At 41.8% G+C, this 26,413-nt stretch overlaps 1 protein-coding gene across 6 annotated transcripts in view; it reads left to right on the top strand.

The window, feature by feature from the left end:
- LOC115612740 (integrator complex subunit 6-like) overlaps positions 1-25,730 on the top strand; it is a 42,376-nt gene extending 16,646 nt beyond the window's left edge. The window contains exons 3-19 of one of the 6 annotated variants that reach the window (XR_003993130.1): positions 2,742-2,891; positions 3,830-3,919; positions 4,235-4,418; positions 5,261-5,389; positions 7,320-7,483; positions 8,550-8,702; positions 10,247-10,379; positions 16,442-16,536; positions 17,278-17,388; positions 19,209-19,424; positions 19,889-20,012; positions 20,585-20,727; positions 21,088-21,319; positions 21,719-22,111; positions 23,910-24,003; positions 24,691-24,992; positions 25,435-25,715. Coding sequence is in view for 4 of the 6 variants with exons in the window: in XM_030497404.1 (XP_030353264.1) it covers positions 2,742-2,891; positions 3,830-3,919; positions 4,235-4,418; positions 5,261-5,389; positions 7,320-7,483; positions 8,550-8,702; positions 10,247-10,379; positions 16,442-16,536; positions 17,278-17,388; positions 19,209-19,424; positions 19,889-20,012; positions 20,585-20,727; positions 21,088-21,319; positions 21,719-22,111; positions 23,910-24,003; positions 24,691-24,790 (2,511 nt within the window). In the remaining 2 variants the exon portion in view is untranslated. Of the gene's footprint in view, positions 1-2,741; positions 2,892-3,829; positions 3,920-4,234; positions 4,419-5,260; positions 5,390-7,319; positions 7,484-8,549; positions 8,703-10,246; positions 10,380-10,574; positions 10,656-16,441; positions 16,537-17,277; positions 17,389-19,208; positions 19,425-19,888; positions 20,013-20,584; positions 20,728-21,087; positions 21,320-21,718; positions 22,112-23,909; positions 24,004-24,690 lie in introns of those variants that run through there. The other 5 variants (XR_003993129.1, XM_030497404.1, XM_030497405.1 and 2 more) reach the window with 5 other exon arrangements.
- The last annotated feature ends 683 nt before the right edge of the window (positions 25,731-26,413 follow it).

The raw sequence follows: 26,413 nt of genomic DNA, 5'->3' as shown, positions 1-26,413 counted from the left end.
GTTAAAGCCATTCCCCTTGGCCTGTCCCTACAGGCCCTTGTCCAAAGCCTCTCTCCAGGTTTCCTGTAGCCCCTTTAGGTATTGGAAGACTGTTACAAGGTCTTTTAGTACATTAATTGGACCTTTATTTAAAACTGGGTATGGAACTAGGAAGTCCTGCATTTGCTCCCTTGTTCTCTTGATGAGGGGTTATTCAGTGTTACTCTATGTAAAAGGTACAGCTCTCCTCAGCTTTACAGATCCTGCGAGAGGCTGCAAGATGAAATGCAGTTTTGATAGGAGGCAGAGCAGTGAGGATCAGCTGCTCGTGGTGCCCTCAGCTCAGTTCTGCATGGGGCAAACGGCAGTGTGCTTTGCAGGCAGTTGGCCACACTGCAGCCAGATCAGGCACAGCAGGAGCTGGAAGCTGAGCAAACGTTTTCAGATGGGAAAATAGCAGCATCTCCAAATCTCAGTGAAGACATTCCTGTTTATTTTACAAAGAAATACTCTTAAATTCATTCGAGTTCAAATCAAGAGTTGTAGGCTGGGAATAGCGTTTCCTTTGTAAATGTTTTGTTCCCCCCTGTGCTTTTGTACCAAAGTTACTGCAGTCTTTGCTGGAAAACACTGTTTGAGCTGCAGCCTGGCTATTCCCAAGAAGCTGGGCTCCTCTGATGGGAGCTTTTACCAGCCTTGCAGAAGGAAGCAGTTCCACCTACAGCTCAGGGTTCATAGAATTCATACAGAAAGCTCTTTGTAATTGTTCACTTAAATTGTTTTAAGGCAAACTTTTTTAGGCTGACGCATCATCATCTTGTTGGGCTTTGGTGGCTTTTTACTCTGAAATAAAAAGATCATTAACTAAGTCACTTTTACTCCAAAACAATGACCCTGTGTTTGTGCTTTACTCTCGCCTTGGGCTGAGAGCATGTGTGAGGAGATGCTGTGGCTCAGCTGATGAGATGCTGTGGTTGGGAGTGGGTTGTTGATGGTGTGTTATTGAGAATGACCAGACTGATCGAGCCACACTGTTCATGCGAGCTTCGAGTGTGGTTTGATGATAAAGCTGGCTCAGTCCTGCTGAAAGTCTGTTCTTTCTTTGCCCAGTTGCAGAGCTTTGTCTCCCTTGTGCTAATCTGAAGCCTGAAGAACTGGTTCAGGTTGCTAAACATGACCAAAACCTATTTTCCTTCTATCTCCTTATGACAATCCCTCATTCTGAAAGAAACCCTCCCTAGCTTAGGCTTGACAGCTCAGCAGAGCTATTGATCGTCTTGTAGCCTTCCTTGCTGCTCCATTCTTGTTTTCCTTTAGGGCTCTCAATGTCTATCCTCTGACCACCTCCACAGCCCCACGTGTGCTAAAGGCTGGCAGTGGGATATAGCTGTGGAAAAGGCAGGAAAACCTGTCCTTTCAGGTTTGTACAGAGTGTGGTGATTGCTGCTGAGCTCACTGCGCTGGGGAGCAGAGAACCTACTTCATGTTGAGGATGTGTTGCTTGGAGGTTGTCCCAGCAAAAGTCAGGCTGTCTGAAATGATTCTCTCCATGTCTGAGTAACTAGGATTCCTTGTGGAGTGCAGGAATATCTCTGGTGCCAGAGGATAGCGAGCCTGGGTGAATAACTGCTGTGGAGAGTGCAGTGTGATAGCAAGGCTGGGAACTGTGTGAATAGCTGGGATTTTCAAGCTTGTTATAGTTGAGGCAGCTTAAATCCTGTCCCAATCTCTGAGCTTGTGTTTTCTAAAGCAGTTCCCTCCCTCTGCAGCATTCCACTTCTTAAGAGAAGGGCATGTCAATCACAAGTGATGCTGGTGTGTTAGCCCTGCTTCCCATAGGCTCCAGGGTGCTGGTGGGACTGAGCCATCCTCATCACTGTTCCTCTGAATGGGTTGCAGGCGCCGTCAGCAATAACTTCACTTCCTTCAGGACCTCCAAAGTGTCAAATCCTGAGACACAGTGATTTGGTTCTGTGTTACATAGGGTGTTTGCAACTACTCCATGGAGTTTTGTGTTGGGATATAAGGACAGGAGAGTGTAGTTAGAGGGATGACAGTCAAAACATCCAGGAAGGAGAAAGGCAGGAGGGTTGTAGCACAGAAGTGACAGAGGGTGCTTGATGGTACGTTAAAAGGCACAAACTGAGCCTGGGGGGCTGGGGTGGGAGGAAGTACAAGAAAAATGGGGACTAGGAAGCAAAGGTGGCAGTCACTGTTACTTCATCTTTCTTCCGTTTAACTGTCATTATTAGCTTTTAAACTCCTGCATTAGTGCCTGTGGCAAACACATCCTTTCTTTCCTTCCAGCTCAGTTTATGGAGGAAAGGATGAAAGGGGAATGAATGGGTATATGTCAGAAGAAGCAGCAACATTACACTGCTTGTATCTTAGTTTAATCATTGCTGTTACTTTGGCAGCTGCATTTCTGCTTTCCAAACTTGCCAAACTTCTCTCCTAATAAAATGTTCACATGCTAAATCCAAATCTTCCCATTAATTCCATCACCTCTAGAGCAGTTCCCATGGTAAGAGATGGATATTTGCAAGTTGTTTCAAATGTGTGTGTGTTGAGTCTCAGGTTGTAGGCTTAACTCTGTGTTTCACATCAAGTTGTGCACATGTGTGTAGCATGTTAATGATGCAGTGTGTCTATTAATCAGGAATGTAATTAATTTTTGGTGGGAAGGGAGATAAATGACAACTTGCACTTGATTACAGTTTGTTGCTAGAATAACTAAGAAGCTTTTTTGTTTCATGCAATAGGCTGGATGGAAGGAAAACCACGCCACGTTTATGAATGAACTGAAGAATCTTCAGGCGTCAGGACTAACAACCCTCGGTCAGGCACTCAGGTCATCGTTTGACTTGTTAAATCTCAATAGATTAGTGTCTGGAATAGACAACTATGGACAGGTAACAAATCTGTTTGTAGTTTCCCAGCTTTCCTATTTTTCTGTGGGTTTTGAAATTATAATGGGGGAGAGATTTTGGTGGTTCAGGTTTGGGTTTGCATTTCACTTTTTCTTTTAAATGTTGGATAGCTGGGTGTTACAACTTGAGCTTTTTCCCTACTGAACGTACCCTGGAACACACAAGAGGGGAGATTTATATTACATATTGGGCAGAAGCTCTTCCCTGTGAGGGTGCTGAGGCGCTGGCACAGACTTTTCCCAGAGGAGCTGTGGCTGCCCCATCCCTGGCAGTGTTCAAGGCCAGGTTGGACACAGGGGCTTGGAGCAACCTGCTCTAGTGGAAGGTGTCCCTGCCCGTGGCAGGGGGTTTGGAACTGGATGAGCTTTAAGGTCCCTTCCAACCCAACCCATTCCATGATTCTATGATACTAGTACTTTTTTCCTTATTGAACTACCAAGAAAGCAGTAGTATAAATGACCCTGACTATTGGTACACGGTTGCTGTATGGGAGGATGCACAGTGGATGGCAGTGAAATCTGCTTTGCAGTTTTATGTTACCTGTAGCTCATGTCCTGACCTCCCCTCTCTCATTTGAAGGGTCTAGTTAAAAGTCCTCTGATTTTTGCCCTTGTTGTCACGAAATTGAGTTCTTTGCACTATTAACAATTTATGTACCCCTTTTGTGACCTAGAGGGGTTTCATCCTTTAACTGGAGGAAAAAGACTAGTAACTCTAAACATATCTTTATGGGGAGTGTGAGTGAGTGCCCAGAGTAGCACATCCTGCATAGTTCTGTATGGCTCCACACCTCCTGAAAGAAAATTACAGGACTGTTTTGAAACATAGCTCATCTTACTGTTTATTTTATACAGACAAAAATACAAGCCTATAACTGAGTGTTAAGGTTACTCTCAGCATTCCTGTGCTTCTGTCTCTAGGGAAGGAATCCATTCTTTTTGGAGCCATCTATTTTGATTACCATCACGGATGGAAACAAGCTGACAAATACGGCTGGAGTTCAAGAGGAGGTAAACTTGCATGAAATTCTTTCAAGTTAGGATCTTGTAAGCTGGTGCTATACTGAGATGAATATTAATTGTTTTTTCCTTCTAATAGCACTTCTGCTTCATCAACCTGTTTTATAGAGAACAGAAGCTGACTCTGCTGTCTTTGCCCAACCCCTAAATTCATAGCCCCATGGGTTTCCAGACTATTAACTTCAGATGAATGAGTGGATAGGAGAGAAATGGGGTCCCTTACAGTGTAATGAACGAATTTGAATACTATGTTTTTAGATGGTTTGTCAAATACTTCAAAATATTCTTAAATCTTTCTTTTACCAGCTTCATCTTCCTTTGAACTCTCCTTTGCCTGGAAGTGAACTAACCAAAGAACCATTTCGTTGGGATCAAAGGCTGTTTGCTCTGGTGCTGCGTTTGCCAGGAGCTGCATCTGCTGAACCAGAGCAGCTTGGGAGTGTGCCTACTGATGAATCTGCTATCACACAGATGTGTGAAGTTACAGGAGGTAACTAGCTGTTACTTTGCTTTGGCTTACATTTAGCATCTGCCTTAAAGTATTTCTTTAGTTAGAGTTGAACTTCACCTCTTGCTGTTTCCTCCATCTGAACTACTCGGTATCTGTGTGGTTCTTTTTGAGCTTGGTTTCCAGCAGCACAAAAGGACTTTAAAATCAAACAATATTCCAGTTTCATCTTCTAGAAACGAGACCATTTTCTTAATGCACCAGTAGGAGGCATTGGAAAATGTCTTACGTTGTCCTTCCAGAGGCTGGCTTTGCTCAGTCATGAGATTGTTGAATTCAGTGGGACAGGTATTACTGAGACGTTAATTCTGCTGTAGGGCTAATTTAGTCTTAAGAGAGTTAATTCTGAAGCCTGTTCCTTGATACATTGATCAGATTTTACTTTTTTAATTGGTGTTTAAAAAAATGGTCTGTGGGAGAGGGAAGTTTTGGGTGTCTGTAGGAGTTGGTAAGGTTTAGGTAGATAGAAGCAGGTAAATTACATAGACTATAGTGTGTGTATGTATGTGTGTGTGTATATATATATATGTGCATGTTAAATCAGATGTTCTTTAAGGATCTTTATAAAATTGGCCTCAAACCAGCGTGATTTAGCCTTAATGGCCTCTTTTAGCAGTGAGTAAAAGCTCAGCAGTTGGTGGTTCTTCCCCCCACCCCTTGGTTGTATTGCATTTGAAAAGTATTTTTCCTTTTCCATAAACTCGTATAAAGTTTGTTGCTGCTAGTTTAGATAAAACTGACTTATGTCATAAACCATCTTCCTTAATTGAGATGACTCAAAACTGGCTTTCATCTTTTCCCTGTGTCATTTCTCTCTTGCATAGGTCGTTCTTACTGTGTTCGGACACAAAGAATGTTGAATCAATGTTTAGAATCTCTAGTTCAAAAAGTCCAAAGTGGAGTTGTTATTAACTTTGAAAAGTCAGGACCAGATCCAGCTCCTATTGGAGAAGGTACAGTAACTCATTTCCCCCCACAGTGTTCGAGAGGGGGGTTATATGCATGCAAATATCCCTCTTTTCCCTGTCCTTCCTACTGGCTTTTCCCTGTAGTGTGCAGGATGCATCAGATGCCTAATACATTTGATAAAAGCCCTTAAGCTCTAAAGCTTATATGCTTGAGTGATAGTGCTTTGGTATCTCTTTAAATACCCCGAATCATAATGGATGTACTGTTCATAGCTTTTGAGTAGTTTTCTGTTCGTGTTTAGTCTTGTCTTTGTTATATTTTCACAAGTGTTAGTTTGATCCTGATTAAGTTAAATGGTGCCATGAGTTTGCATATCTTTGTATGGATGATGTGCCTGCTTGCCAGCTCTCCTGTTGCTGTCATCTTACCTCTATTTTTGGCCCCTGAGGAAAGCGAACGCTTCGAGGAAGTAGTAAAGATTGAATTAGTGTTGTCAAAACTTGAGTTTAAAATAATGAAATCCAGGACTAGTGTATGGAAACACTTGAACATCTCTAAAGTAATCTCAATACTCAATTTTCTGGACATTTTCATTCTGCTGGTTGATCACTGCGCAGTAAGTTTGTTGAATGTTCTGAGCTGCAAGTGAAAAGCTGCATGCAAAGCCCAAGGCATTATTTTGCTGTAAGGAAAGTGCAGGGAAGAGTGAAAAATACTCTCTGACCGTGGAGTGGTTCTTCACATTTGCAGAAATTCATGGCTGAAAACAAGGAGAGAGCTGACCAGTTCGTATTTAGGAAATGAAGATGTTCCTGGAATGTCAGAAACATAATAGCTTTTAGGATCCCCTGAGCATCCGAGCGTAGCCAGCTTGACTCCCGCTGTCATTTTTGAATCACCTTTTTCTTGCTGTATATATTTCTTTTCTCCTTTTGCTTATTTAAATGTCATTTTATTGGAAGGCTTTCCTAGAATGGTGGGCAGGACAGCACCTCAGCAAATTCCTCTGTCTCTGTTGGCCCAAATGCTCTCCTATGTGGCAAAATGACTGAAATACTTCCTGGTTTTGGTCACATTTAGATGGTGATGAGGTGTGGGTATGAATGTGTAAAAATACCAAGACTTTCCATCCTCATGGGAATTGAAAGCCCTAAACTAGACAGAAATAGACTGGGATTTACCCAAGCTATAAAAATCATTGTGTGTATAACGGTGAGGAACCAAACTGATGTGTAAGTGAAAGGTGGTTTCCATAGTACTGCTGGCCAGCTAGCTAAAGCAATAAAACTCAGTAAGGTACAATCTCTTTCAAAAGAAGATGATTCTTTAAATGGGTGATCTCTGCTGTGCTCTTTGCTTTAAAAGCTAATGGTCAGGTTCTGTGCTGCTACAAAACTGTCTTCAGCGTGCAGGGGAGCCTGTGCTGGCACACTGCAGAGCACACTGGGGTCGCCAGTGGGGTTCAAGTGATCTGTGAATCGTTACTGCCTAAAACAGAGACAAAAGGCAGTCCTGCAGGATGCATCCAGCTTCTCCATGAAACTTTTCCCCCCTTTCAGTTCCCACTAATGGCAGCATCAGTCAGTGAGTTTTGTACCCTATGTAGAAAGACTGTAAATGTGAAGGATTAGTCTTTGCAGGTGCAGCAGGACTGAACGCAACAGGTTTGTTGTTGCTTATCAGATCTGTATCAACCTCCTAAGCTTAAGCAAAAGCCTTTTCCATACTGTGCCAGTGTGCTGTGCTGCACTCATTGTCTGATGGCTGTGCCACAGGAGCAGAAGGGCAGATACGGGCTAATGAGACCTTTATTTCTCCGATGATGCTGTTCTACATTTTGATCTTTTAAGTTTTTTCAACCCCTGACGTAAAGATCTGTAATGAAACATCGTATTGGTTGCTGATACTAAGAGACAAATGCATGTGGCTTTTTATTTTCCTTTCTGTTGTTATTTTGCTTTGTTTAAATTGTAGATGGACTTGTTGATTCATCCAGGCCCATCAATTCATTTGCTTCTCAACCGTGGCATAGTTGTCATAAACTCATTTACGTCCGGCCTAACCCCAAAACGGGGGTTCCTGTGGGGCACTGGCCAATCCCAGAATCTTTTTGGCCTGATCAGAATTCACCAACACTGGTAAGTAAAATAAGGACTGAAAGAAGGATTCTCCACCTAATGAAACAGGCTGGAAACTGAATACTACAGGAGTGTTTTACTTTCTCTCCTTACATATTTACTAATATGATCTGTCTTTGCTTTACGAAGGTAGTTAAAACAGATCTTAACACAGAATGGCATAATCTAATGTAGGTACTGTAAGCTGTAATGTTTTTTACATCTGGAAGGTTTACTTCCATGTATATGATGAGTTAATTTGGTAAATGTTTTTTAAGAGATTATGAAATTTAACTGTCAATTACTTCACATACCACAAATCATAGGCAGCCTATTACATTTTAATCAAAGCTTTATAAAATGCATTTAGATGGAAAAAGGACTGTTTGGTTTTGATAGGAGATCAACCATGTTTTCTCTGCTTAGTTTTACTTCATATATAGACTCTTCCTTCACTAGCAGGAAGAAATAAAACTGAAACAGAAGGGTTAACCCCCTCAGAAAGTGAGGAGGAAACAGCATTCATTTGTCCTTTTCTCATTGAAATGATCATACATTTGGCATGCCTTACTTGCCTTTCTAAACATCTCCTGTTAGGCATGTTCTGTTTCTGTGCTTTGCAAGTACTTAAGGTACTGTTTGTCCATCATCTCCCCTGATTCAAGAGGAACATAAAAATCAGACTTGCAGGGAATCTCTTGAGATATCCTTTGTGAAGTGAGTGCAGTTCCACATCTGTGATTCTGTGAACATCAAGCTGGGAAGTGGAGTTGAAGTTTTCTTTAAACCACCTATCTGTGTTGTTACAGGTTAATTGACACAGAGGCTTTAAATTATGAACATAAAGAGTTTAATATTAACCATGTTTTTCTCTTGGTGGGAAGAATGTGTGTATCAGTGTGTGGCTTCTTTTAGATTTAGTGAATCTATATCCTATTGTGAGTGCTTGCATCTTTTTCTCTATTAAAGGGAATTGTGGAAGCTGATTAAGCCCATAGGATGGTAAAATACCTGCCTGTGAGTCTAAGAACTGATTTGATTTCAATAAATAGCAAACAGTTGATGTGCTTTTTCCCCTTCCTTTCAGCCTCCGCGCACAGCTCACCCTGTTGTGAGGTTCTCCTGTGTTGATTGTGAGCCGATGGTAATAGACAAGCTTCCTTTTGACAAGTATGAGCTTGAGCCTTCACCCCTAACACAGTACATCTTGGAACGAAAGTCTCCTCATACCTGCTGGCAGGTATTTGCCCTTTATTTGATTGGAGGAATGTAATGGGTATCCTGAGGTACTCTTGTCTTTGGGGAATTGGGGTCTGGTTGCAGACTGTAGTTGATAAGAAACATGTCAAGGTTTCAGTTACCTCCTTTCTGGTACAATTATCAGGAGTCAGAATGAGCATTCCCTCTATAGATTTTGTAATCTCATTTAATTCTCTTTCTGGGTCCATCTCATTTTGCTAAGAAATGTGTCCTGCAGGTTCCACTTTTGGCTAAATTGAAATTCTCTGTAGACTTCCATTTGCTTACAGGGAAAACCAAGCACTGGTTTCCATCACTTATCTACAGCTGCAAATAATGGGAATTGCAAGGGAGCTGTTGATCTTGTTGACTCGATTAGCCTTGAAGAGGTCAAAGTTCTGTTGCAGAAATCCTTTGTCACTTGATCCTTTTTTGTGATTTTTTGAATATGTGACTTGTTTCTGCATCCTCTATCAAGTGAGGCTTCTAATTCCCTTCTCAGTGGTGTTCTTGTAAAGAATAGCTTAATACCTTCACCAGGAGTTTGCTTAGTAGGATATTTAGTTGGAAAGATGGGCTTGGAGGGGTTTCTTTGCATGTTTCTCTTTCCCTAATAAATATTACAACTTCACTGAAATTATAACATGAATATTCAGAAGAAAAAGCAACATTGATTTTAATAAACTGATTTCAGAATGTCCTTTAAGCATTCATAGGAACATTATTTGCCTAAGTCAAAATGACTCTGCTGTTTAGCAAAACCTGCTTTTCTTCTCCCAGCTACAGACCCTTCCAAAGTAGAGGAATAGGCTCATTGTCATAGCAACCATGTAACAAACCCTGTTCCTTAGGCCCTAAAAAAAATGAAAAACCCTTCTTTTTTTACTGCAGGGTTTACCTTTTTAGTTTGAGGAAAGCTATTTTTGGTTAGATGTTGGTTATTTTAACTGTCTCACTAAGAATATGTGTCATCTTCATACTGTTGGAATAATGGTTTACGTGTATTGCCTTTCAGTGTTAATACCCCCACATATATATATGCACACACACTTTAAAAAGTAAAAAGTCAATGTTAAGAATGTTGGTGCTTGGAATGATTAAAAGATGTTTCTTGAATATTTGTTTTGCTTGATTTCTATGCTATAAAAGTTTTACATTTCTTATCTCAATGTTTTTATTCACGCTATTTTATGAGTCAGAAGACTGATTTTAAACAGATTGGTTTTGAACATACCTTCACCAGATACCCCTAAACCTATTTTAGGTACTTTTAAAAGCTTTTCAGAGCATCACTTCAAAGTAGTTTCACTGAAGCACTAAAGATTATATTGTGAAGAGCTTTTCCACAGTGGCTGGGGGTACACTAAAAGTTGTGTGTCTCAGCTTTGTGACTGGGGGCTGTAAGTTCATACCTCAAACTTGGCTGTTCTTGATAATTTGCTGTCCCAATGCTATTGGATTCAGGTTGATTTTAACCTTTAAATGTCTCATGCTTAATATTCTTCATGTTCTTCTAATGCAGTGATCTCTCTTCTTCTTTGTCAGGTGTTTGTGAGTAGCAGTGGAAAATACAGCGAACTTGGCCATCCTTTTGGGTATTTAAAAGCAAGCACTACTTTAACCTGTGTAAACCTCTTTGTGATGCCTTACAACTATCCTGTTTTACTTCCCTTGTTAGGTAGGTAATCTATTTACGTTGCACTGCCAATGCAGCTACTTCAGAGTAAAAGCAAAACAATAATGGTTGGTGTTCTGCCTTAGTTTGAGACATTATAAACTAATGGAGATCAGAGAGTAGAGAATGTTGCAAACTCTTTAACATAATTTGGGAGGAGAGGATTTTCATACCCCCTCTCCCTTTTTTTCTCTCCAGCAGAGGAGGAGAGCTACCTGCTTCCAGTGCATGTTTGATGCTGTTCACCTCCTAGACACGTAGCCTCTTCCTTAACCTGGAGTAAGCTTCAACCTCCATTCTTTTCCCTCATTTAGGGGCTGGTGTATCCAGGTTTTGCAGTTGCTCTTGTAGCAGCTCATTTTTTACTGGAAGATCAGATGCAATGTTTGTCATGGGTGTTGGGAAGAGGGAATTCCCTGACGCAGTTTAGAGCAGTAGGAAGGAATTGAGCACTGAAACAGTCTCACTTCTTCCCTGCCCAAAGGACCAGTGGCTTTTTTTTTTTCCCCTTTCACTCCCACAATGAAATGCTTTCTACAGGAAAGATGGTATGAAAAGGTGCTGTATGAATAACTGCCATAATTGTGGCTCTGAGGGTTCTGGCATAAAGGTAATGGCAGAGAGAAGAGTTTTCTGGGTGCTATTAACCCTTTTAGTTGCAGATGCTGTAAGGCTTTTTTGTTCTATTTTGTGGGTGTATTTAGTAATACAGAGTAACAGTGGAGATCAGAGAATTAACATTGACTCTGGCTGTCTTACACAGCATTTTTCCATTCGTATCTAGAAAAAACCCCACAGCACACTTCAGGGATGTTTTTTCGTAATCCTGGTCATAACCCAGAAATTTGTGCTTGTCTTTTATAGCCATCCATGTAGCCTAATAATTGTCCCAAAGTGTGCAAGCAGGATACATTTAGACTAAATCAGAGTGTCTGTAAGTTTGTGGCTACTGAATTACTGCAGCAGATCCACTACCTGAAGAGCCATCACTGATCCTGACCGAATTTCCCTCTTCATTTTGAGCTGACATTTGCAGTTCTGCTGTGTGCTCTTGTCTTCCCCCTGCCTTTTTTGCAGGGCTGTAAAGCTACTTGTACTCTTTTTTTAGTAGGTGTAGTGCTATTCTGCAGTTACTCACCTGGTTATCCCACATCTTACATTCCTGAAGGCACTTTAAAGGAAGATGCAGAGCTGCTCTGTTGCCCCAGTTGTAAAGTGGATGTTTTCCTTAGGATGCAAATCCTGTGTATTGGGTATTGTTAACACAAACACAGGCACAAAGTGGTACATTCAGATCTCCTTCCAGGACTTTGCTTATCCTCGGTCTCTAAGGCATGGTGGAATTCAGTTCTGTGGAATATACATGGAGCATGGAAGCAGATCTGGCCCCTTTCCTATTTAGCAGTACAGAAAATGACTAAGACACCTGTTAAATTATTTGTAGGTGTTTAAAAACCACTCGCTGTGTTTGTAAATAGGTAGTTTCTGTTTTTAAACACTTCCTCTGTGTCTGTCTTAATACACACCAATAGTAGATGGTAATGTTCAGCAGAGGGCTGATTTGAGCATGTAAAATCAATCTTTCATTACTCTCATCTGGATTACAAAGGATGTGGAACTTCCAAGCCCCGGAGAAATCTGCTCTGTTCAGCCATTACCACCCATACTGCTGCATCAGTGTGGTTCTTGGCCCTGCCCGTGGCAGGGGGTTGGAACTGGATGAGCTTTAAGGTCCCTTCCAACCCAAACCAGTCTGGGATTCTGTGATTCAAGTGGCTGCTGCCCTACTGGCAGAATATTGTGTTGGAGGACTGGGACTTACCTTGGGATAGTACCATGGATAATCTCTCTGTTCCAACTAGTGATTATTTCAGACAAAGCCAAACCCACTTCTATGTGGCTTGTGTGTGTTCAACCTCATAAACAGAGAGTAAAATGCTTAAGAGTATTTTTTTTCTTGAATTTTTATTTTCCTCCTGCATTCTTGAGCAGTTTTAACTCTGATTTTGGAAAATAGTTGAAGATACAGCCCTAAAAGACAGGTAAGATAGCCATGCACGAGGAAGCTTGCAGGTGCTACTTGAGCAAACTGAACCAAGTTTTGTAGTGATCTGTGACTGACAGAGGTAAATTGTACCACATCCTATAGGTTTGGTGATTCCTTACCTTGGTTTTTTGCAAGAGTGGCTTTGGGAATGCTGTAGCCTCTCCTAGGTTGTAACTTACTGGGTCTGCTTTTAGAACCTGAAGCTTTGTAAGGAAAGGAGCCAATTGATGAGACTTGATCCACAGAGAATCCACACAGTGTATGTGCTAACCTGACACATGCACTGTGGTGAGTTGGTTGTCTGACAGAAATTCTGGTCTCTAGTTCTTTTACAGAGGTGAGAGCGGGTGGGATGTGCTGTTACAGCTGAGCAGCTCCTTTTTGCTCTCATAGGAAGGGCTAGGGAGGTGGGGAGAGCAGCTTGGGTGGTGGGTTGCTCTGAGGGCTGAGGAGATGGGCTGCAGTTCTTGTTCTGTTCTGTGTTTTGCTCAGTGAGGCAGACTTCCGAAGACAGAACAGCTCACAGACACATGCTCACTCCTGTTTGCTGAGTACATTTGGCCTCCAGATTATAGACATTTCCTCTTGAAGCTTTGTTGCCTTTAACTGGTACTACCAAAGCTATAGTCCTTCAGATACTGGTCTGTTTAAAAACAATTGTGTGTCCAGGTTCCTAAAGTAGAAGTTGAACGAGGGGATAGAGAGCTTAGCAGAGATGAGGCATGCTTCTCCATGCTTCTGCCTTGCCAAGGTGTTTCCTCAGCATCATCACAAGTTGCCATCCCTGGCAGCGTTCAAGGCCAGGTTGGACACAGGGGCTTGGAGCAACCTGCTCTAGTGGAAGGTGTCCCTGCCCGTGGCAGGGGTTGGAACTGGATGAGCTTTAAGGTCCCTTCCACCCCAAACCACTCTGGGATTCTATGATCTTTGCTGTGTTAGTGGCAGTGCCATTGCTGGGTGATAGGAGTGATTTTATTCATTGGGAATGTCAGCAGAAGCAGTGATGAAATGAAAGTACCATGAGAAGGTGGTCCATGCCTTTCTCTGTGGGTCTAAACGTGCAGAATGATGAGCATGGAGAAAATGTCTGCTCATGAAGGACTGCAACATGGACAGTTGCTTCCTGAGAGAACCTGCAAGTAATGATTTAATCTTTTGGAAACCAAGGGCTGGCTTTCCCACAAAGGGGACCACAGCAGTGCTGTGGGAGGGAGAGCCAAACATTTTATATCTGTGGAAAAGAGTGCCACGGTACCTTCTTTTGATGGTGGATGCTACTGTATGTTATTTCTAGCTAGATGGTTTGCAGGGAAGGATACTGCTTTCTGTGAATGTAAAACCATGGCTCTCTACTGCTTAAAACAAAGGAGTATAAAAGTGCAGAGGCATTAGAGAGCTCAGAGAATTACAGGAGTCAGCAGGGAATGGTGGTGAGTTTGCTCAGGTGGAATTTAATGAGTAGTGATTTAAAAACCAGTGTAAGTTTGACATGGGGTTACATGGTACAAGCTGTCACTCACAACTAGGCACTTGTCACATGAACTGTTCTCGTAATTAGGCTCCAGCTGAACTACTGAAATGACTGAAATTCCCTCTCATGCTTTCTTTAAATTACCTTTCTACCTGTTCACTGAGATTGAAAGTGCATCAAGCCCCCTTATGTAGCACTGGGATTCAACACGTGCATTGTTATCCTGTTTATCACATTGCTATCCTGTTTGCTTTATACATTCATCTGAAGTGGATAAAGACTTTGCAACACAGTTTGAAATTCATTGGTCTGTCTGTGGTTTTATCTGAACTCGAGTTGTTGCAGCTTGTGGCCCTTCCCCAGTGGTTTTTGATACCATGTTCCAAATTACCCAGTGCTTTCTGAGTTTAGAAGTCAAAGGAACTCTGCAGTAAGTGAACTGTACAGAGATTAGCATCTGAAAATGAATAGGTTGGATTAAAACTAATTTATGCAAGGATTTTTTTCAACACTTTTGGATATTACCTACAGAAGTTTGGGATTTCATCTATGAAAGACATAGTTAAGTGTGTTACTATTTGCTTATTGATATAAATGGTTATGTGCAGCCCTGGGCACAGTGGGGAAAGCACATTTCCAGTGCCTGTGTTGCAATCTGCTGACAGTGTATGTCTCAAACTCTCACAGTAGAGGCAGGTAAGATGTTGATGGTGATGTTCTCTTTGAAACTGGGGCTGTGTTTACCACCATGACTGTCTTCCTTGTAGAGGGTAGCAGTGCCTGCAGTAAGTGTGTGCTGTGGGAAGCCTCTCGCTTGAAGTAGATAAATCTTTGCTTAGATTTGAGAACTTCTTACTTAAATAGCAGGGATCAGGGATGTGTTTTGTGGCTGACATCTCGGAGTGCAGCTGTGCTGTGGATTAGGAGTCACAGCCAGCTGAGCATTAGGGAAGTCCCTGCCACTTAAGAGTGGCTGTTGCACTCGAGCTGCAGGGGTTATGTACTGCTACAACCTTCATAGTGCACTGAGGCAGTAATAAAGTGCTGATAAGGGGTTTAAGGGTTGAGCTGTGCTCGTAACCAACTCATAGGCCGTAAATCCATACTGTAATACTGAACATTTTACATTGCATTTTTTCCCTTTCATTTTGAATTCTGGGAGCAGGAGTATAGTTTAACTTCCATTTAGCTGCAAAAAGCTAATAGGGCTGTAAGATAAGAATGGATGTTGTTTTGTATTTGCCGTATGTCGTGATACCATCACAGGTTCTTTTGGATAATAGTGCTAAGCATGTGCTGTACTGAGATTTTAAATGGAGTTTTAACTTGTCCTCTCAAATTCCACCCCACTTCCTTCAGGCCAGGAAAAAGAACAAGTAGCATCTGTAGTGTGGTTTTTATTGTGATACAGAACTCATTTAGATTGGAAAATACCTGAAATCAAGTGTGCTTTGACTATGAGAACTGAGGAAATTGTCTCTTAACATCTGTTTGGTTTGGGCAGAATACTATGCAAGTCAAATTTTCCTCTCCAAATCTATCTTCCTGAAAGCTCAATCTGAAGAAACCAATTTCCTTGCTGCATCTGTCTTTCGCACACCCTCTTCTGTGCATCTGTCTCCTGCAGCTCTCCCCAGTTAGTTTTTGGACATCCCTTTCTCCAGTGCTCCGTATCTTTCCCTTTAGCCTCACCTTGCCCTGCTTAAGGAGAAACTTGATTTCGATTGATTATCCATAATTTCAAAGGATAAATTTTAGGATACTGTGGTGATGTTTAGAGATCACTGTTACAGTTTATAGCATGTACAGCGAACGGGTACACGCTTCAACTCAGTGGTTCCTAACAGCAATATGCACACCTCTAGTGTGAGCAAGGTATTTCTGAACCAGTATCCAAGGGAAATAATGTGTCTGGTTGCCCACCTCTTAAAGGGCAGCAGTTTTTTGTAGCTGGCTACTGTCTCTTCTCTGTATCTGAGGGAGAGTTTGCTGCTGTGGCAGGAGGCAGGCAGTGTGGCTGGAGGTACACCCCTTCTCTGCAGAGCTCACCAGAGGGATTCCCTGCTCTGATTTATTCATTTGTCTTTCCCTTTAATGCCCAAAAATGCTTTTCCTGGAGACCAGAATTCATCATACAGGTGGAACAAAAGAAAGCTGGGCTGAAAATGGAAATGGAACCAAATGAATGTTGTTTGGTTTAATCAGATACAGGGAGTCCCTGACGATGCAGGAAAGAGGCGAGGGAGGTGAAACTCTTTAACAGGTGGAGCTGTTACACCTTCCGTGCTGCTAGGAGTTGTGTGGTTTGAGTCTGGTGTACCTTGTAAGTTTGCCTGTAATGAGGACTTGTCCTGGATTGTCCACTGGGGATCCACAATCCTTCAAACCTGAGGTTAAGAGCAGTTTTTGTGGGGAAGCCCCATTGGGAGATGGGTGGAGGGAGGAAAAAAAAAGGGGGGTTGGAACTTGGCACACTGAATTTTGGATAACACGAATGGTCTGGGACAGTATAAATGAAACCTTCTTCTGTTGTTTTCCTTGTTGCAGATGACTTGTTTAAGGTTCACAAACTTAAGCCAAATCTGAAGTGGCGACAGGCTTTTGACAACTACTTAAAAACAATGCCTCCTTACTACTTACTGGTATGTTCCTTTTCTCATTTCATCCTCCTGGGTATAATGGCTGGTGTCACCAGAGTCCTGTGCATCAGACCTCTTCCTAGTAAACTTTATGTAATTACACTGACATTTTTAGGTAGTGAACATTTTGCTTTGTAGAGGTATGTAGATCAGTTCAAACATTTTGAAGTAGTAAATACATTTCTAGTAATATTGGGTAATAGTAACTGTATTCAGATAGTAGATGTGTTTTCTGTTCATTAAATATTAAATAAGCTTTGATCTAAAGTACTTGATGGTTCAGAGAAACCCAATTTGGCATTATTTTTGTAACTTGAGAAGGAAAATGCAGATTTATTTGTTTAATAATGGGGGTGAAGTGCTAGAACTTGGGAAGCTGGTACCAAGAGAACTGCCTGGGCTAAATAAAGGGTGGGGGGAGGCACCTTTCTACGTGTAGCTTGGACAATGCACCTCAAGATGGACTTGCATCATCCCGGCTATTCTGGTACAGAGCCTTTGAGTGGAAATTGCCAGTGGCACCACTCTGTGTGGTGTCTTGGTAATGTGGCATAATGTCCATTGCGAGCTAGTTAGACTACCAAACTCATGTCACATGTTATCTGAATAGCCTTGAATTTTAGTGGCCAAAAGTGGAAAAGCTAGAGCACTGATCTGTGTGCCTTAGCTTCCTGTAATTGAGCTTATCAATTTTCTTTTTAAATACTTCTTCTCTTACTATTGTGTATTTTGTTTTCCTTATAGCCATTAAAGAAAGCCCTAAGGATGATGGGAGCTCCAAATCTGATATCAGATAATTTAGATTGTGGACTTAGTTACAGTGTTATCTCTTACCTTAAAAAACTCAGCCAACAGGTAGTATTGATAAAACCTTTGCAATTAGAAGTGCGTTGATGATTTAGTTTGTGGTAATCTCATTATAAAGCAGTTAAATCCCTGGGGGAGTTCATATGGGTGTACAGCAAATACTATAATTGAAGACTGGGGAGCATTTCCACTGCAACTATGGGGGAATCCAGAGTGGTTCTGTAGCCAGTGATTGTGCCTTCTGTAAGTGGTGGAGGGGAGCACAAAGGAGACCTGTTCAGCTGTATTTTAAGTATTTACTAGACCTTTAAGCTCCAAAGATGATCACTAATTGGATTTCTGACTCCTCTTGCCATCCTTCTTCACAGCTGAAGTCAGAGGCTTGCTCTGTCTCATGGTTATTTCCACACGTGCCTTGGCAACGTGTGTGTTCCAAAAGAAGTGTATGTTCTTGTCCACGGGGGACAAAATCATAGCTCAAGCTTTATATCTGAGCTTCCTGTTTCCTTCAGGTCAAATGCATTCTATGTGTTAAACATGACCTGGTGGGAAATAGAATCACAGAATGATTTGGGTTGGAAGGGACCTTAAAGCTCATCCAGTTCCAACCCCCTGCCACGTGCAGGGACACCTTCCACTAGAGCAGGTTGCTCCAAGCCCCTGTGTCCAACCTGGCCTTGAACACTTGAAGACTTGAAATAGCCTTATATATCTTTTTCTCCTTGTTGAGAATGCCACTTCAGGTGTAACTGTCTGAAAGCCATGCCTCCTTAGCATAAATGGCTCTTTCAACAGTAGTTTAATGTCTAGAAGTCAGTGGGGAAGCAGTGCAGCCTTTAAAATTACAAAGGAAGACGTCCTCCTCCTTAAAGAATGCACAAAATACATTCCAAAAGCCTCTGAATGCCTGAATGTCTATTAGACATAAAACTTCTGTAGTATATAACTTAATGACAATGCAAATTCACATTACTTATCTGCAATATGGAGTTGGAATGGCTTGAGATGGCTACTGTGGTTTTCACAGACATTCTTAGCACATGAAGCAGTGTCAATGTGTTGGATGCATTATAAGCTTCTGTGTAGGGACAAGCAGTTCCAGAATGGTGCTGTGCTCCTGCTGGCCTGAAATTCAGTGTTTCCCACTGATAATGAAGCAAACCCTGCAGAGGATGAAACCTGGGGGAAGTGGGTTGCAGTCACTGTGGGGTTTGGGGTTTTGGTTGGTTGGGGTGTTTTGGAGCTATTGCAAGTGGGTAAAAATCTTCCTTTGAGTACAGTTATAGCTTAATACAGTAAAATTATCTGTAGCTATAGTAAGAAATCTGTGCTAATTTGAGAAGTAATATGTTTTTGGAAACTTACTGATTAAAACCAATTTCGTTTATGATTTCTCTCCCTTGTTGCAAACATATAGTGCAAACCTTAGTTTATAGGTTGTTTCAACAATAAAACCTGAAATTGTGTTACTGTATCTGAATAATCCTATTGTTTTAGATGCAACTTTACAGTAACCTAAGGCATCCCACCTTCCTTTTTCCTTATTTTTTCCCCTTTCCCTTGAAAGGTGATTCTTTAGGGACACAAAAAATGAGCCTTTTAGCAAAATCAGGGATATTCACAGACCTCCTACTGGCATATAAATGTAGATCCACTGGCTAAATGGTTTTTCCATATGTTAGCACATTAGGATTTCTTTCTACTTGAGATCTAATCTATGTAATCCAATATATCCCGGGGTAGGTAGTTCTCTTTGTTGAGGAGTTGGGAATTAAATTCATAGTTTTATTCTGCTAATGTACTATGTTTTATACTGGAAATGTGCAATTCCTGCTGATTCTTTAACTCACGGTATGATTCCATTTTAGACAAAAATAGAGTCGGAACGGATAATAGGTTCAGTGGGTAAGAAAGTACCACAAGAAATTGGAATAAAAGTGAAAAACCACTCCAGTGGCCTCTCCTTGGTACACAGTAGGGATTTTAAGCAACTGCTGCAAGGGATCACTGGGGAATCTCCACTGAGACTGGCGGAAATGAATGTTAAAGAATTTGCTGGCTTCCACATAGGACTCTTAAACAAGGTAAACACGGTGATCATGCATGATTAAGCAGTTAACCTTGTCTGTTCTAAATGGGTAACTTTTATGGACTTAGTGCAGGGGAAGGAAGGGAGTGCTTCCACTGAGTCATGAAGAGTGCAGCAGAAACGAGGAGAGTAAATGCAGATTTTGCTCTTGTTATGGGGGCTGTTTGGGAATACCACAGTAGTAAACAAAGATAACTGTTTCAAGTGAAAATCCCTGCAAAAGACAGCTAGTGGTGTTCATCAGGACTTAACCTGCTTGGGCTTAGTGGAACTGAAAGCACTAGTGGAGGATAAGGTCTTGTTGAAAAGACAGTCATTGAGTCTGCTGTGTCCAGTTGTGAGGCTCTGAAGTTACTTCAGAATAATTAATAGTTAACATTATTATAGCTCATAGAGGAATTTTCTCTGTGCATGAGACCTCACTGGTTAACAAAGTTATTTGTTTTATTCTAAAACTAGGATTTGAAGCCTCAGGCATTCAGAAATGCCTATGATATTCCTCGTCGCAGTCTTCTAGACCAGCTCACTAGAATGAGAACCAATCTTCTGAAAACACACAGGCTTATCTTGGGGCAGGATGAAGGTAAGGAGCCACTGTTTTTCTTTAGCACTCTGGAGAGAGTACAGCTTTTTGGTTCTTTTATTCCCTGAAATAGTGTTTTCTGCCCTCAGTGTGGGAGCAGAAATGGACATTGCATCATTTGTTGACTCAGTCAATGTCTTTTTGACTCTGAAAGGGAAAGAAGGAAACTTTTGCCTTCTGTCATGCAAGATGTCATCTTGCTTTGAATGTTAAAAATAAGTTTTGTGGGAGAGCTTTCCTGTACCCTGAGGTTCAGTAGATGTGGTTTTCATAGCCATGGTGGGTTAAAGCAGCGAGGAGCTTATTTTGGTTTACCTTTGTTTGGTGCTAGTGGTCCAAAGATGCAGTCGTTAGCATAGAGATTGAAGTTGCTTGTGTTTCATTCTTCTGTCACTTAAGCTCAACTCTTGCCAGCCTTATGTCTAAAACTGTAGTCTCCAGCTCTTCCTCCGTAGTGAAAAGAAATAGTCATTTCTAGTTCTTAAATGCTAACACTTGCAATTGAAATGCTTGAAGTTTGTATTGCTTTAGTTTTAAGGTAGACTAAAGTAAGATCTCTTGTTCTGTTGCAGACTGCCTTCACAGTGTTCCTGTTGCTCAAATGGGGAATTACCAGGAATACCTGAAAATGATGCCTTCACCCCTTCGGGAGATTGACCCAGACCAACCAAAAAGACTTCATACATTTGGCAATCCATTTAAACAGGACAAGAAGGTAGGAGCTGCCACACTATCTACTATACCTTTATATCTAACATGGCTTGAAATCATTTGGAAGTTGAATTTCTCTCTCCCAACTGCACTATGTTACTAACCTGTGTAGCTCTTCTCTCACCTGAGGAAAGGATTGCTGCCTTTCATGTGGCTCCAGGAAAATGTGTAAAGAATCATGCTGCTGTGGCACTGGTCTGTCTCTCGTTACAGTGTACATTAGGTAACCCTGTTCCAAGAGCTGTAAAGCATTTGGAAAGCCACCTGAATTTTAACACAGGGGAACTTGTTTCATTAATTCATCGATGGAGTCATTTCTCTTATGTACTGTTCTTAAAACTTTGGGGTGTGTTTTCTTTTTCAGGGTATGATGATAGATGAAGCAGATGAATTTGTGGCTGGGCCTCAGAATAAGATCAAGCGTCCTGGAGAGCTCAACACTCCAGCATCACTGAAGAGAAGGCGAAGCATGTCACCACTGCTGAGATGGCCACAGTCACCGCCTGTCGTCACCAACCACGTTGGTGGGAAAGGGCCACCTTCTGCTGCTGGCTCCCCATCCTATCTGAACCTCAAGGGTGTCCCAGCAAATAAAGGTATATTGAGTTGTAGTGCAGCAGCCTGCGTGGTCACAAGTGGGTTAGAAAGAAAGCAAAGCACTCCTGTGTGCCTTCTCAGCTGATTCAGTGTGTCAGCTTATGCTTTAGTGTGCTGGAGGACTGAGTTTCTTTTGTTGGCCTAGATAAACAGGCTGCTGCTGTAGCTGATGAAGTCTGGAATAAAAAAGTGAAAATGGTGTCTTTATCATAGTGATATGAGGTGGTAATGGTCTGAAGGGAAGTATTCCTTTCGTCACATCAGGTATTGGACAGTTGTCCAGCATTGTCACATCACAACGTGCTACTTCAGACATGAAAGGATCCAGAACTCCTTCCTTTTAGGTTTTTGTGATCCTGCAGTTATGCCCTAGTAAGATATCTATGTTTAATTTGTAGATACCAATAACAGTGTTGTCCAAGATGGCAATGGAGAGAAGAAAGCAGAAAACTGTCAGTCACTGGAAAAGCAGATGGATGGCTTACCTGTGCAGACGGGTCCTTCGGTTCCAGCTGCTATGGGAGAGGATGAAATGTTACCCAATGACTTGGACTCTCTACCTGTTGAATTCAATTGTTTAAGTGAAGATGGGTTGGATCATAAACCTGGTACCAATGCACTTGTTCGAGGCTCTGTAAATTACAGCGTGCCTGGAGAGGACCAAAAACGGGCCATGGAGTCAACTTCTGAGTCTGTGCCAAATTCATTTAAGATAACCCCTATGATGCTGGAGGGAAACAATGCTGATATCAAAATTAAAGTGATGAGAGAGGTTCGCAAACCTGGAAGAAGTAAGTTGGATTTCTTTTGTGTGTGTATTTTTTGCATTAGTATATTCTGTATAGTGCTAGTCCTAGAAATAAGCAGGTATTTTCAGTCCACATACAACTTCAGATGTTGAATCATTTCTGATTGTTGCATATGAGCAATGGAGGGACAGAAAGCAAAGCAAGTTCTCAGACACTGGGCAGGGGAGTTGCAATTCAGACAGCAGAGCTTGGGAAGTTGAGTGCCAAATGGCCTTGTTTGCCCTTGGAGATAGGCTACTGGTGTAAGAGGTACCCTGTGAAAGCAGAGGTTTTGGGTTCTTTACTGATGATCTAATAAGATTAGATAGACTCTGCCTTAGGCTGCCCTGCTCCTTGTGTGTACTTTGTTGCTCTGTGCCCCTCAAAACTTCCTTTGGAGGGCAAAGACATGTAGCTACAAGGGTGCATCTTGGAATGTGTTTGAAAGGGAATCTTGAAAGTATTACTTTGCTGTTTTACTTTGTGAGACAGTGTAATTACTGGTGGAGACCGTTGCAAATGCTTAAGAACTGAAGACAAAATATTACTTTCTCCCTTTTTCCATAAGGTTTGGTAATCCCTCAAAACCTAAAATGTGAGGAACAGTAACTTGCCTTCTCATCTTTTGTTACATGCTTTGCCTGTACTTGTGTACAGGCTCAAAATCAAAACCCTGAGCTGAAACTCCAACTTACAACAATGTGCTGTAAGATTTGCCAATGGCAGATGTCCCTTGTGTGCTCTGTGTCTGAGTGCATTATGTCTACAAATTAAACTACTGACTCTTTCTAATACATTGTCAAGTGCCAGTAATTAGTATAATGGAGTGTTCTCAACTCTTCTGGTTTTCTGCTCTTGCACTGCTTTCCTAAAACTTGGTATTTTGAGGCCTGTAGTCATTGTGGCAGACGGAGGCTGTTGAGAGATGAAGCCATTTTTCTGCTGCATCTCTATTTTATTTTTAAGATGATTTAAAACTTCTTCTTTGGGTATGTCTTTGCTTCCTGTTTTGCAAAGTGGGCTCGTCTAACCTTATACCAAGTTCGTGTCTAGGAAGTGGTGCTGTAGAGTAAAATAGTACTATATTCACTGTGAGTCACCTGCCTTGCTGCAGAGTGCAGGCAGGCAGCAAAGGAAGAAGCTAAATAACAGTGGGTTAAATACATACATATGGTCACAGTCCTCACCATGGATCCTCTCTGTGTCTGCTTCATCCTCTGAGCAGGCTCTTAGTCACAGCACCATAAATATCTTCATGCTGGGTTCAACTATGGAAAATACTGAAACAGTGCTATTTTTTGTTTCTGTTTTAATGTGCCCAGTTAATTCTTTGGCAGTGAACATACTTACTTGGTGTCAGTAAGATAGTCATGGTAATTGTGCTCACACCTAAGCATTGATAATCTGTCTTTCTAAGAGAACTAACCCTAACCTCTGCTTTCAGAAATGACAGCTCTAGGTTGAAACAGGGCTTGGTGGCCCTACATCCATGATGGCACTGTGGTCATGGGGAGAGGAGCCTGCATTTTCTGAGGACAGATGTTTCTAGCTGCTGCTCTTAAAGAGAACCTAACTCTTTGGTGCCACATTTCAGTATCACTTCAGATTTACTCGTATCACCTGCTTTGTGTGCATAAAGCTAATGTGGGCTTTTTCTTGCCTCACACATATTGCCATACACAGTCACGTGGATCTGGGCTTTGTTTCTTCTTTTGCCTTTTAAGCTTTATTGAAAATGCAGTTCCAAGGTTTATTTTTAATAAATGGTTGAATTTTTATATTTTTATATTTTTCTTTTTAGATTATGAAAAAATTTTCTCTCTCCTTGAGGAGGTGCAAGGACCTATGGAAATTCAGAAGTATTTCATTGAATTTGCTATCAAGGAAGCAGCAAGGTTTGTACAGATATAAATGGCTTATGGTGATTTAGATAATGGTAGTAAATCATAAACTTTTCCAGTACTAGTAATTTCTGGTTTCCTTTTTGCCACATTTCAATGATTATAGTTGTTTTAGTGCTCAAACTACTGTTATATTTTTATGAAGTAAATGGTTTTTACTTAAAGTTTAAATGTAAAATCCATAGATGGGTTGTTATTAAAGCCCAGCCCAAAATTTGAGTGCACTGAGGAAGGGTGGCTGCACTAAATTACATTTTCAGGCCATTCTAATGCCATAAATAAAGCAAGCTCTCCATACTGGAAAAAGAGGATCCTCTGGTAATATGATTTGTCGTGGATGAATAGTCTTAGAACCATAGAAGGGTTTGGGTTGGAAAGGACTTTAAGATCATCCAGTTCCAACCCCGTGCCACGGGCAGGGACACCTTCCACTAGAGCAGGTTGCTCCAAGCCCCTGTGTCCAACCTGGCCTTGAACGCTGCCAGGGATGGGGCAGCCACAGCTTCTCTGGGAAAAGTCTGTGCCAGCGCCTCAGCACCCTCACAGGGAAGAGCTTCTGCCTCAGAGCTCATCTCAATCTCCCCTCTGGCAGGTTAAAGCCATTCCCTTTGGCCTGTCTTGAGTTGTTCAACTCTATTTTTGGAAGAGAAAAATTGAAATTGCTCTCCCTTTCTTCTGCAGGTTTAAAAAACGGGTCTTAATACAACACTTAGAGAGAATACTAGAGGAACTAGAGTTCAACAGCCTACCCAACAGAGTTAATCATGTCAACAGTAGATAATAATGTACCAGCCAGACGAATATGGACCAGGAATGAGTTTGCTGTGCCGCAGAAGAGTGGAAGAGGATGTCGCTGCCGCCCTCACCATCTTGGCAGTCAAGTGATTTTACTGTCACAGTCTGAGAAGAAGCAGTGGAGCTTTAACTTTAAGAACCTCTATCGGCAGAAGCTGGGCTATAACCTTAAGGATTTGCTATGAAAGGTGTGGCTTTTTTCCTGTGGAGGGTGCTATTTGCTCAACAGGCTGAAGAAAATAACCATTGCTGCCCCTCCTGCAGGTGATGAGAATTTACTCATTTGAACGCTGTCATTAGACATTTACGTGCTATAGGCAGCAGGTTGCACTAAAATGGGGCACTGTCAAATGCACACACTGTCTGCATCGTGGAGAGAGCCCGTGTTCCCAAAAAAAAAAAAAACCCTCCCAGAAACACCTGCACTGGTAAAATTGCATGTTGCCACCACAGAGACAAGGGTCTTGTTCCCAAGAACTGCTAGCCATGCCTTTAAACTTGAGATTCAGTGTAGATTGAGAGTAAAGAAACTGCTATTGTGTTAATGAAAGCTAAAGACAGCCCTGTGACTGTTACCACCCGCTGGTCACTAAACAATCTACCTCAGACTCTCTTCTGTTTTGTCTGCAGACATTATGAAAGTGCACCTGAGGCTTCCCAGGTCCCCGACTTCAGTTCTCTTTCATCCTGTGAGGAGGACGGAGACTCTTCAGGTGGCCTTGGCACACGCTGTGCTTTGGAAGCACTAAAAGGAAACGCTTTTAAAAAAAAAAAAACGTGTATTTTAATGTTCATACAAAAGAGATTATTTTGAACAGTATTGTTACCAGATCACTAATTTGATATTTTAACTGTATAAATTTTTTTGGAACATATGTATATATAAAATAAACCATTTTATTAATTTTTAAGAAGCGCTAATCTGAGGAGTCTGTAGCGGGCAGCACCGAGTTCCTCCACTTGTCTGTTACCAACAGGCTGCTAGTGTTTTTGTACAGCCAGCGAGCACTTACACTGCAGCTCCACCTGATCCTGCACGCCCTCAAACACAGCTCGTGGTGGTAGTTGCAGGATGTGCTTGCACCCTGGAGTACCTGCTCCATCGCTCAGCTCAGCCTGCGTGGGGTGCACGTTTTTACTCGGTATTAAAGGTTGCAGTTTAGCAAACCCTTGGTTACCTGAGCTCGTATCCTCTCCTCCGTTCCTCTAACTGTTTTATCCAAGGGTAACTTTATATATCACAAAACATAAAGAAGACTGGAGCACCTCCACGTAATGATTTTTTTTCCCTTTAAAGCAGTACCATGCAATAGTAAGCGGCTCTTCTCCTAATTGTGTGTTCTCAGTTGTTCATACGTAACATCCTCTGATCCTCTAACAGCTTTCTTTTAAAGACAGGTTGAAGTTGTGCTCATGTTTACTAGCTCTTCACCTCCCACTGCAAGTATCCTGGGGGTTCTGGTTGACTAGCCAGCAGACAAGAGGCAGGAAAACAGAGCTTAGCTGGTGAGCCTGTACTTCTCCATTCCTACTGGTATTTTTAGGAGTAGCCAGCCTGTGAGACAGCTTTTCCATCTGCTCTCAAGCATTGGCCTTGTTTCTCTGGAAG

The sequence above is a fragment of the Strigops habroptila genome, chromosome 9, assembly GCF_004027225.2.
Source record: "Strigops habroptila isolate Jane chromosome 9, bStrHab1.2.pri, whole genome shotgun sequence".
Taxonomy (NCBI): Eukaryota; Metazoa; Chordata; class Aves; order Psittaciformes; family Psittacidae; genus Strigops; species Strigops habroptila.
Note: the sequence above shows the minus strand (reverse complement) of the source record. Positions and strands in the feature narration are given on the sequence as shown.